Genomic DNA, 12,383 nt, shown 5'->3' with positions numbered 1-12,383 from the left:
CCCGAAAAACAACAACAGAAAAAGGCTCAGGAAAATTAACTTCAGATGGAGTTAATGGAGCAGTGTTTAAAAAAAAAGGGCCCTCTGACACTCCAGCTGCGAGGATACTTAAAAGCCACCCTCCAAGAGCCTGAGCGCAGCTTGGGACACCGAGGAGGAGGGGTCAAGCACTGATGCTTTGCTGGGCAGAGGCATACTGGCCAGCGGCAGCTTCTGCAGCTGGGCCAGAAATAATCACCTCAATCAATCCCCAGTGCACGGGGCCAGGCTGCAGGACTGCTGGGAATCCCTCCTCTTTCAGCTCCAGAGCTCTTACTTTGCTCATCCATAAAATGAGAGTAATAGTAGCTAATTGGTGGGTGATGCTGAATAATTAACCCACGAGACGCTTCAACTACGCAGCCAAAAGGACCCTGGCAGAGCCCACATGTCTCCCGGGAGGACTGAGCCCCAAAGGCGCAGGGATTCATTTGTCATATCGCAGTATCACTCGGTTTTTTTCCCCAAATAAGCCCTATTTCTGAGCGCCATCTCGTGCTGGCTTCGTGAAACAGTGTCCCTGTTGTCCCCGCAGAGCACAAACCCTGCCAGAGCTGTGTAAAACAACATCTCTCAGCTTTTCCCATAGGGTTGGCATTTCCCCGGTGATTTGCCACAACTGGAAACCCCCCATAACAATTTAATTGATGACTGATACAGGACAGGGCTATCCTCCACGAGGAGATGGGGCTGGTTGAGCTCTTCCTGAGTTTGTGGTTCCCAAAAGCCTGACCCACGTGTGGTTATACCTCTGCAAGCGCAAAGACCTAGCCCAAAGCCACCCGTCACCTTCTCCTGGTGTGTATGCTTTAGCTCTTCATGGCAGGGCAACCCTTTTTTGGAACTCTGCCATATTTTCTTCTTCCACGCTGCTTCAGTCAGCTCAGGGGAGGGCATCATCACCACCTGCGCTGAGCTCTGCTGTGTCTCGTCCTGATGTCCCAGCACTTCCACAGCAATGCCCGCGTTTCCCTGAATCTTGTGGGATAGGGAGGGAGAGAAAAGTCCAAGTGGCCAATTCAAGCACTCCCCGACCTGAGAAAATGTCACCTGCTGGGATTAGGGGTGCAGAAAGCCAAGCCTATGGCACTCATCATCTTCTGCAATGTTGGAGCATTGAAAGAAGAAGCATCTGGAGGGAAAAAATGGGAGATGGAACACTGAGGAGGGAATTGGCAGAGGAGCAGTGGCTAACAAGCAGTCATTAGAGGACTCAGGTCTCCCCAGTGCTCACCCTCTGTCCTAGTTGGTGTCCTGAGCATGGCCAGAATACAAGTCAAGGCGTCATTAGCGAGGCACCGACCTGAAGACCACGCTGCCCCACTCAACCCACGGCACTTGAGGTCCTTTATAAATCTGAATTCAACCCTGAGGTTCATTCTTCCTGCCCTGCACATCAGGTCTGCAAACCCAAAAACCCAGCTGGGGGCTGTCCTCACCTCCCCAGGGCTTGCCCTGCAAGAGGGAAAGGTGACAACATGGCTGGAGGCTTTGAAAGCATCGCCGTCAGGAATGTTTCCAGTTCCTGTCAAACGCTGCTCGCAAGGCAGAGGTGAGAGTAAGCCTCCTCCTGCACTGCCGATGGGCGATGCTGGTGGGGCAGGGCTTTGCAGCCAGGTCTTGGCTTGCTGTCAGTTGATGTGAAAATTGCTGTTTTGGAGCAATTTATGTCTGAATAAAAGTCTCATTCCTGCCCATAGGCACTCTCACCTGTGGCAGGGTCATCTTGAAGGTGTTTCCAGGGACATGAGCACATGTGGAGGGGTTTGAGATGTTCCCATTGCCCTGGCGTTGAACAGTGTGGGTCGTGAAGATGACACATGGGGGGAGCAGAGCTTGGTGCACCCCAGGACTGTCTCTCCCCCGTCTCAGCCCCCTTCTCCCATTCCTCTGCAGGAGTGCCAGCTTCTCCCAAGCCACGAGGTCTGCCTTCTTCATGCGGAGCGACACAGCGGTCCAGAAGCTCTCACAGGGCAACGGGCACTGCATAAACGGGGTCGGCGGGCAGCTCCATGGCTTTTACAGCCTGCCGAAACCCAGCCGGCACAACTCAGAGTTCAGGGACAGTGCGTACGACCTCCCACGCGCCTTTGGTTCCTACACCCACCCCAAGTCCAGCCTCACCAGCTCTGAAACGGATAACGAGGAGGTCTACACCTACAAGACTCCCAACAACACCCTATGCAAGGAGTTTGGGGAGCTCTCCACGGACTCCTATGATATCCCCGCCACCCCGCTCTCTGTCTACCAGATCCCCAGGACATTTACACTGGACAAGAACCACAACGCTCTGGCTGTGGCCGCCAGTGATTCACCTGCCGCACCACCTCCCCGCCCCCCAAAACCCGGGCAGATGGAGCCGCGGTGGGGCAGCCCACCCCAGCGTCCCCAGCCTGGTGAAAGCTTAGGGCTGTCCCCCATGGCAGCCACCATTCCCCGGAGAAACACACTGCCGGCGGTGGAGAACAGCAGGCTGCACCGAGGTGAATTTGGGGGTGGGAAACAGGGGGTGGCTTTGTACTGTCTAGCAGCCTTGGATGGGGTGGCCCCACTGGGTTGTGGTAGGGCCGGGGTGGCTGTTGGCATCAACCAGGGGCTTGAACACAAAGAAGCTCTCCCCAGTCAGAATCTGACCTGTATATTTGTATGGGATGTGTAGGGAGAGGAATCCCCAGTACTCTGCCCACTGGAGCTACTCAACTGGCACTTGGCTGTCTTATTCCTTGAAACAAAACCCCAAACCTACTTGCCCAGGTAGCCCTTCACCAGATTTTGAGGATTTCAGCCATTTTACCTTGCTTTTTCTTTAATTCGTAACCAGGTTTATCAGGTGTACTTCAGCCTGGAGCTGCCTTGGTTTTGTTCACCATAATTTTGCACATCTCCAAGACCCAACATCCCCAGGGCAGCAGAGCCACGCTTCCCATTAGCCATGGATGTGCTATGAATGAGCGTGCCCTTTCCAAACCTTGTGCCTAGGATGACATAGTTGCACAGTAAATTAGAAGTGGCAGTTGGGGGGGAAATACGCTGTAAATGATGCTCACAGCTCCCTGAAATGCATCTTCCATCTCCTCCTACCTAAATACCAATATTTAGGCTGAGATCAGACCCATGTTCAGCAGTAGATAGACCAGTCTAGGATCTTAGCACCCCTGTCCTCCCCTCACGGGAAGCTGCCAGCCCTTACATCTGCTGAGTGAGCTGTATCTGAGCTCTCTCTTAACCCTGTTTTGTCACCAGGTTCTACCTTATCTGATATGCTTACCCCTGGGATTTTGCAGCGCTTTGACAAAACCAGGTTAGGTCTGCTTGGCACGTGCTGTTGTGTTGATGAATCAGAGAGATGCTGATTGGGAGGGAGCATAGCAGAGAGTCTGTGACAGGCTAAAAACCATGTCTTCCCACCAGCATCTCAATCATCAAGAATAGATTCTGCCCTCCCAGTACCTGGATTGTGTTTTCAAGGTGCCCTTTTATTAGCTGCTGTGTTGGGACATGTAAAACATTTGTGGTTGTGTTGCAGCTTCTTCTTGCGAGACGTACGAATACCCCCAGCACGGGGGCGGCAGCGCTGTGCAGTCAGTCGAGTCCATGAACGATGGGTACAACTCCTACCTGGTGAGTTGGCCTTGGTGTCGGCCACTGCCCTATAGGCACCGTTTGCACCTTATAGATTCAGAGACAAGACAGGTTGGACCTCACAGCCGAGTCCTGCAGAGCTAAGTCAAGAGGGATTTCATCACTGATTTCAGTTAAATCCATGCCTGCAGGGTAGAGATGGAGGGACAACCACCTAACCCAGCACCACACGCAGAGATTTTCTTTGGGTGTTTCCACAGAGTGTGTCTGCATGGAGTTTTGACCCCCAAAAAAGTGCCCAGGAGTTTGCCTTCTTCCTGAAAGCCTGGGGTGCTGCTGAGCTGAATTTTGACATGTTGCCAGAACAGCCTCTTTTGTGCACTTTCTAAGACTTCCTGAGCTGGAAATGACATTAAAGCAGCCTTTCATATTGCATTTTAGTCATGGCCAGAGCCCAGGGAAAAATTACTTTCCAGGTCAAGCATGCTTCTGCAGCTCACTCTGATCATGAGAAGGGGCTCAGGTCTGGGCAATTAAGACCTTTCCCTGAACTCAAGGTGTTGCAATGTCTTGGAAACAGTGGAGGTAGACCCTCTCAGTGCACACTGATGGCCAACGAGGGGACAGACCATCCCTTCCTCCTGTGCTGAGATTTTAGAGCCGTCCCACCTCAAGTAATGATGAGATGAAGGGGTTTATAGCGGGATGGGGTTGAGCAGTGTCTGATGCTCAAAGCATGTCTTCCCACTTGTCCCCCAGCAAGCCAAGGCAGCAGTGGCCCGCTCCCACAGCACCGACTCCGAGGACAACTACGTCCCCATGAACCCCGGTTCCTCACCCCTCATCCATGCCGAGAAAGCCAACGACAATGCCCAAAATCTCTACATACCCATGAGCCCTGGGCCGCATCACTTTGACCTGGTGGGGTTGTCCTCAGCCACTCTGCCCGTGCATAAAGGAGGAGCCATAGCACAGTGCCACAGACGCTTTAGTGAAATCCAGCCCCCGCCAGTCAACCGCAACCTCAAACCCAACCGGAAAGGTAAGCATAGTTGTCTGTGGACAGATCTTTCCAGGAACCCTTCTGTTCTTTTAATACTTCAGACTACATCTCTCAGCTTGTGAACAGTCAGTAGAATTCTATGTGGGGTGTGCTTTGCTACCGCCAGCACACTCAGACCTTCAGATCTTCCCCGTCCTCTTCCTTTTTCAGGACTACAGTGCAAATGCAGCTTTCACGGTGCTTCAGCAGCCTATCTCAAACCCTTCCTGGCCTTTACAGGAGATGCACGTCACAGGCAGGATCTCAGCCCCTTTGCCTGCACCCTTCCCTACGCTCCACCCCAAAATATCTGTGTTGTAGTCAGATAACCCAGATTTCTCTTACTGTTTGCTACTGACTGGCTTCAGGCAGTTCTTCCCTCAGGGCTTTGCCTACATCCTCCATATCCCTCCCCAAGCCGTTTTCTGACAGGTCACCAGGGTCACCATCACAAGATGCTGCAAAGGACGATGCCCATCATTAGGGTGTCAACACCTGACCCCATCGACATGCTGGGCAAGGGCTGGGGCTTGACCACAGCAGTCTTCTCTTCCACGTAGTGAACCATTTGTGATAGGAAGAGCCTTCATGTTACCCTGCAGATATCCTTTCCCGTTTCCTATGGGAAAATGCTCTGACTGGAGGCAGCTCAGGGCTGGCAGAGCCTGGTCTTGTCCCCCTCTAACAGGTTATCATAACTCCTTAAAGAGTGGCTTTGTTATAAACTGGGGTTTGGGAATTTTTAGCAGATCTCCATTCCCTGAGAGGCTCGTTACCCTTTTGGGGCCACCCATTCACTTTGGGGCTGTGGCTCAGAAGTAGAAATTCAATGTTTTCCCCCAGTCGTGGACGTTGAATTGTAGGAACATGCTGCCTCTGAATAAAAGCTTCTCCCTTCCCCAGCAAAGCCATCACCACTGGACCTGAGGAACAACACTGTCATCGATGAGCTTCCCTTCAAATCGCCAGTCACGAAATCCTGGTCCAGGCCGACGTGAGTAAGGGTTGGGTTATGAATTCTTGCTTTGCTCGGACAGCAAATCTCTGGTCTTGCCTTTGCTGGTGTCCACAGGAAGGCACGCTGTCACCTCTGCTATGGATTAAACAGCAGCTTCCAGTACCTGAAGGGGCCAACAAAAAAGCTGGGGGGGACTTTTTACAAGGGCCTGTAGTGACAGGACAAGGGGTAACGGGTTTAAATTGAAAGTGGGTAGATTTAGATTGGATATCAGGAAGAAATTCTTCCTGGAGAGGGTGGGGAAGCAATAGAACAGGTTGCCCAGAGAAGCTGTGGATGCCCCATCCCTGGAAGTGTTCAAGGCCAGGCTGGATGAGGCTTGGAGCAACCTGGTCTAGTGGAAGGTGTCCCTGCCCATGGCAGGGGTTGGAACTAGATGATCTTTACAATCCCTTCCAACCCAAACCCTTCTATGATTCTGATTCTGGCCCACCATCTGTTTTGTTCAAGGGGTAAGTTTCTCATGAGCTATTTTGAATCATGCTAGAAGTGAGCCCAGACTTTGGATGCAGACCCAGATTTCCCCAAAAGCTGGATGGTCCCTTCAGCCCTCATTGTGTTCTTTGCCAATTTTAGAAACAGGAGCTGCAGAGCTGGGTCATGACATTCAAACATCCGCACTTGGATGAAAGTCCACCCTGCCCAACATCCCATCAGGGACCAGCAGGAGCTATCTGGGAAGAGGGACATTTGCAGCACAATACTTTCCTAAAATAGCCTGCCACTCCATGGCGATTCAGAGCTCAGTGGTTTCCTTGGTCACGTCATGGTCAGAATTAGGAGGTGGGTCAGATGCTATCGAAGCAGAGGGCCTCCTCTCTTGGACCCCTCACAAGCTTGGTCAAGTGTTGTGAGAGCCAGTCATACTGCCCACATCACAGCTGGTGACAAGAAGATAAATTCGTTTAGGTCGGGTTTTCACATGAAAGCCCAGCATGTGGCTGAGCAGCTAATTAAGATCCCTTGAAGACACTTCCTATTTCTGGGATCTTACAACTCCCAGAGAGATGTGGCTCTGACATAGGACCTGTGGTCACTGCGACTCGTGACTCAGCTGAGCCACTCCAACTTGGCCGCACTGGGGGTGTGGGGCATGATTTCACATCCAGTTCTTCCCCAAAAACCCCTCTGTGGTCTCAAAACACAGGGTGATGCTCACAGGGTCTGACCGAGCTGTGTTTTGATTGCCTTGAAAGCAAAGCCTAGCCTGAAGGAAGTCTGCAAAATGAAACCAAAGCACTTCAGAGCAAAGTCTGCCAGCCAAAAATAACAGGATTTGCACAATTCCAGTTCTGCTGCTAATTCGTGGTCTGATGTTGTCCAATGAAAGGCAGAAGCAAAGCTTTGCTGCTATGACTCCTCTAATAAATTGGATTGTGTGGAGACTGACTGCAGGGCATGAGCGCTGGGTGCTGAAATCACTGCACCAGGAAACAGCAAGGGGGGTTTGATTGACAAGACATCTGACCCCGGAGAAGCTTATGGATTTTTCCCTTATCAGCTAATCATATGACCCTGCCCTTCCTGCAAGGCAACAAATAGCTTTTTAGGACGCAAGCTTTAATGCCAGATGCTGATTGCATTATGTTATTCCATATAATTAGATTTGGCCAATTGAAAGCAAGACAATGCCTCAGAGGTTTTGTTTTCCAGCAAAAAATTCGGGTAGGGCCCTCCACAGTAAACAAATCCTGGAGCTGCAGTGAGGTGGAAGGTGAAAAACTGCACTTTGGATGGCCATGCATCCTCCACAATTAAATACATCCTGAGAGGTAACGGAGTTCATGGAGCCTGATTTATGTAGCTGATAGCAGGAGAGTTACGGGTACATAGCAAGCAAGGTGTTATTAAAAAGTCCTAGAAAGAGAAAAGACAAGAAGACCAAACCCAGTGATTTCTGAACCATGGGAAGGTCAGGTCAGGAGGACCTCAATGCCACCAGCTCTTCTTCATGCCCAGTCCTCAGACATGAGCATGGTGACGTTCGGAAGCAGCACGTGCTGCTCGCTCCCATCCAACCTTTGCAATGGATAAGCAGCACCTGCAACCATCATTAACACACTGACCCTTGTCCTTACAGCCAGACCTTCAATGCCGGCTCTTTGCAATACTGCCGCCCTGTCTCCTCCCAGAGCATCACCAGCACTGACTCGGGAGACAGCGAGGAGAACTACGTGGCAATGGTAAGGGCCCCACAGCTAAGATAGATGGTCCTGGCAGGACATCTACGTTCCCCAGCTCTGCAAACACATTCCTGGCTCATGACGTGGAAGTGCTCCCAGAGCACTGTGATAAATGTGGTGTACATCCTTACGTACATCCCTACGTGCACGAAACAGTGGCTTTCATTCCTAAAATGACATGTCCCATTGAGGTCTTAAATATATATGATAGCAGGAACATACATCACCTGCTTTGCTAGGAATTAAGAGGGGATAAAAGCATCTGTGGACTGTCAGGGTGTATTTTCCTAATTTAAGTTGATCTTTTTTCAGGCTTTTTTTCCCCTAATAGCTGCTGACATATTTGTGTGGAGGGCAGGGGCTATCAGAGCAGCAGCAGGGAGTGGCACTGCTTACAGGGAGGGGGTTTTGTCTCTCTTCGTGAAGCTGCTGACTTGAAGCATATTTTTGAGGCTGTGTAACTAAGGGGGTGGAAGAAATCCGTGCTCTGTGTAACGTGGTTGTGATTAGTGAAGATCCCAGAGCTGCTCTGGCCTCGACGAGGTGTGGTTCCTGGGAAATGCTGAAGCCCACATCTGATGTCAGGCATGCGAATAAAATCAGCACCAAGGCAGCAGAACTGCTCAAATACATAGAAACAAGAGCACGAGCCTGAAATATTTGTTAGCACAATATACAAAATATATAGTCCCCCATCGGTTCTGCACACCCTGATGAGCACATATCCAGGCTGGGACCTCTTCTAAAAGTGCCACCGAGGCATGTCATTGCCACATTTGTGTTAATTCCGTTTTTTTATTCCTTCTTCCCATGTTAATCCTTGTTATCTCTCCTGTCTCTTCCCTGCATTAGCAAAACCCCATTTCTGCTTCTCCTGTTCCTAGTGGCACCAACAGCCCAGCGCCTAAAAAGAGTTTGGGGAGTGTGGATTATCTGGCCCTGGACTTCCAGCCAAGCTCACCAGGGCCGCACAGAAAGGTACGGGGGATTTTATAAACTTCTGACTAAAGGTGATGCGTTTTTTTAAGGGTGTTTATGCACACTGGCTCCAACGTGGTCCAAAGCCCTGAGAAGGGTTGGTGAGTGGCATGGTAACCCAAGAGGCATGATTTTTCCTGCAGATCCACTGCTACATTTATTCCAGGTCAGACTCAGTCTCTGTTGCTTGCCTTCAGCCATGCTGGAAGTGTTACCAGAAGAACGGGTGTGCAGGGGCTCAGGGATGCTGGTGAGACCAGAAATTCAGCTGGAGATTGCATATTCAAAAGCTGTCAGGACATAGCCCAAGAAGTATCAGGAATTTTTTTTTTCCTCCTTCAGAACAACAGGTCCTCCAAAACCAGACTTGGGTTTTCCACCTGAGATACTCTCAGGAGCTCATTCCGAAAATGCTGGGCACCTGTCTCCTGACAGACTGATGCTTTTTAAAGGTGCCATTTGGGCTGGAAAAGTACAAACTGCTTTCAAAAAGTGAACCTGGTATTCAAAAGCTAGATTATACTGAGCTGATCAAGCCATTGCCTGGTGGGAAAGAGATGTAGGGAGAAGGTGGGGTGGGAATGGGATGCCTCAGCTAAGTGACATGTGAAATTAGGAAGAGGAAGCTCCTAAAGACCCAGATGTTGGTGATTTTTCTCTAGGTTCATACACAGGGGAATCAAACACCATCTTCAAGTGAATCATAGGAAAACAGGGCAAGGGAGGACCTCAGGGCATCCCTGCATCCAAAGAAAACCATCTCTCCTGAGGTGACAGACAAGGCTTAAAAGACTCAAATGATGGAGATTTCACAACCTCCCGAGTAAGGCCATATAGCGAGTGGAAGAGGACACCCAGGGGTGACAGAGTGGGCTGAGGAGGGACCAAAGGACCTTCTGGATGCCACCCTGAGCAAACTGGGAGAGGGAAGGAGAGACTGTCTTCAAGGCCAGGCTGGATGTGGCTTTGAGCAACCTGGTCTAGTGGAAGGTGTCCCTGCCCATGGCAAGAGGGTTGGAACTAGATGGGCTTTAAAGTCCCTTCCAACCCTAACCATTCTGTGATTCTATGACTGTCTTAAGCAAAGCAACACCTGAGCGAGGGGACAGTGAAGGACAAGGTGTTATATAAACCTTAGTGGGAACCACCTCTGAGTTGGCCTCAACTTTCTCAAACACTGTCTTGTTTCCTAGGCAAAGCATCCCTCTGGATAGGTCTTTTCATTATTTGACAGTTGTTCCTTGATTGTTTCTTTCTGCCCAGCAGTATTTCTGCAGGTATTACCAATTTAAATTATAACCCAACCTGGAAAGGTGATTTTAGACCATTAAAAAATCGCCATCTGGCTCTAGGTGCAAGCAACTGGAAGTCCTCTGGAATACTTGTAAAGGCAGACAAAGTTCCAGAACTCAGGAAACTACGGAAAAAAGTATCTCATTCTTTCCCAACAGGTCTCCTGGGTGAACCTGTAAACATACCTGTTGTTTTGGGGATGAAAATAATCTCCTGCCTTAGGTGTGTAGAGTCAGCATGGCTAAGAGGGATGGAGTTGCGGTTTTGTAAGAGTTCTTGAGTGCTTTACAAGAAAATGAGCAAGATGCAATGCTGAATTTGCAATATCAACAGTTAAATAACACATTTGCAACGAAACATTCCTGTCCCAGATTTGGTGTGAAGGTGGAGACCCAGGTGGTGCTTCTGCCCTCCCATTGCCCTGAGTCTCACGCAAGCAAAATGCAGCGCAGATTGAGATCTTTCATCCAAGGCCCTTCGGGAGGTTAGGGGGAGGGTGATGTAGGCTGGAAGAAGGCAAGGGAGGTGCCAATGGACTTGCAGCACCTGTGATGCTGCTGCAGGCAGGAGCAAGAGGGAAGAGCAGGGAGCTGATGAGTGACCAGGCAGTGGCCATGTTTCTCCTCCCTGCAGCCCTCCACCTCGTCGGTCGCCTCGGATGAGAAGGTTGATTACGTGCAAGTGGACAAGGAGAAGACGCAGGCGCTGCAGAGCACCATGCAGGAGTGGACTGATGTGCGGCAGTCCTCGGAGCCCGCCAAGAGCACGAAGCAGTAGGGCCTGGGGCAGGGAGCGAAACAGGCAAATGTCCCAGGGATTTTCCCCAGCTGGGGCCGCGCCGGGCTGCCAGCTCCACTTGGGCTGGATTTCTAAGACTTGTCTGCGGATGGGAGGGAATCTTCTTTTTTTGTTTTTTTCTTTTAAGACAAACAGAAACTTAATTTCAGGGGAAGACTTGGCAGATACTGTTTGCCAGTGATAAAGACCAACTATGTTCGGTGGCTAGGTTTGTGCTTTAGCTGCTGGATGCATTATCCAGGAACTTCAACTTAGCAATACCAGGTTTCACCCTACACATGTTTGCTTACAGCTATTAAAGGCACCTTGTATGTGCTAACACTGCATCATCTCTCCCTGTCTTCTTCCATGCCATACCCCACAAACCATGCAGGTTTGCAGCATCTCTCACAGGACATCATTCCCCATATCAGAGGATTCTCATTCCCCAATCTTTATGGTAGCCCTTTTCTCTGCCTCCTCCCAGTCCCAAAACTGAGCAAGGACCATTGCTTTTGAAATCACTTTCATTGACCCAGATCTTGTAAATAATATGTTCAAAGCCTCTGAGGGCTATTCTCCTCTTGGCAAGACAGCCCCCATGGTTTTGGATGTGGTTGTTAACTTTTGGGAGCTTGAAGAGCATCCATACTGTACAACTGAGCTGACTTAGAAGCCCAGGACTTGTTCCATCATACACACGCATATAAGCCAGCACATGCTCACACACACGCATGCATGTGTGAAACGTGTGTTGACCAAGTTTGTTGAGGTTTCTTCTGCTGTTGATGCTCTCCAGCATCTCACAAAGTCAGTGGGAGAGATTGGCTTTGGATGGCAGAATTTAAATCCTGACTCACTGCCCATCTGAAACCAATTGCCTGTGAATCTGGCCCCAAGAACCACAATCTGCCCTTTGTGGCACCAAAAGAAGCTCATAGTGTGAGAGTCCTTCATCTGTGGCCGTTATGAGAAGCTCTGTGGTTGAGCACGAGGGGTGCAGGGAGGCTCTGGAGACCCTGTATGTCTGGATTGGCACACGGGTGAGTGACCAGGAGGGAGTGGAAGGCTGTTGCAAGGGCTCGGAGAAGGTGGATGCTGTACTGCCGAGGTTGGTCTCGGGTGAGGAGGTCCATTGGGGCTTATCTTGGAGGAAAGGAGTAGAGTAATTGAAATGTTGGTTGACAGTGAGGTCTTAGGCTTGGGAAGAGGCTGGTCATGCGAGTCAGGGCAAGGTGTTTCAATATTAGCTTTAATGGAGCATTGTGGTTGGTTTGTGGTGGGTGCAAAGGGCTGGACTCGATATTTTCTCACCATCTTCAGCAATGTTTCTTCAACACAGAAATGGGGCTTGATGACGTTAATGACCCTAGGCTCTAATTATGGGTGGGAGTCTGCTGTTGCCCCTTACCATCATCCTTGAGACATCCAGGCTTTGGGACCGTTCCCTAGACAGCTGCCGGGTGCAGAG

General features: G+C 50.3%; 1 protein-coding gene across 1 annotated transcript in view; it reads left to right on the top strand.

Annotated features, from left to right (window-relative positions):
• GAB2 (GRB2-associated binding protein 2) overlaps window positions 1-11,409 on the top strand; it is a gene marked incomplete at its 5' end in the record, with an annotated part of 12,865 nt that extends 1,456 nt beyond the window's left edge. Inside the window, 7 exons of the mRNA XM_010149877.1 lie at window positions 1,936-2,522; window positions 3,566-3,660; window positions 4,381-4,663; window positions 5,567-5,657; window positions 7,762-7,864; window positions 8,717-8,842; window positions 10,769-11,409. Of these exons, the coding sequence (XP_010148179.1) occupies window positions 1,936-2,522; window positions 3,566-3,660; window positions 4,381-4,663; window positions 5,567-5,657; window positions 7,762-7,864; window positions 8,717-8,842; window positions 10,769-10,912 (1,429 nt within the window). The remainder of the gene's footprint in view (window positions 1-1,935; window positions 2,523-3,565; window positions 3,661-4,380; window positions 4,664-5,566; window positions 5,658-7,761; window positions 7,865-8,716; window positions 8,843-10,768) is intronic.
• Between the last annotated feature and the right edge of the window lie 974 nt (window positions 11,410-12,383).

The sequence above is a fragment of the Eurypyga helias genome, unplaced genomic scaffold (genome assembly GCF_000690775.1).
Source record: "Eurypyga helias isolate BGI_N326 unplaced genomic scaffold, ASM69077v1 scaffold18474, whole genome shotgun sequence".
In the NCBI taxonomy this organism is placed as follows: domain Eukaryota; kingdom Metazoa; phylum Chordata; class Aves; order Eurypygiformes; family Eurypygidae; genus Eurypyga; species Eurypyga helias.
This window is presented reverse-complemented; position numbering and strand designations above follow the sequence as displayed.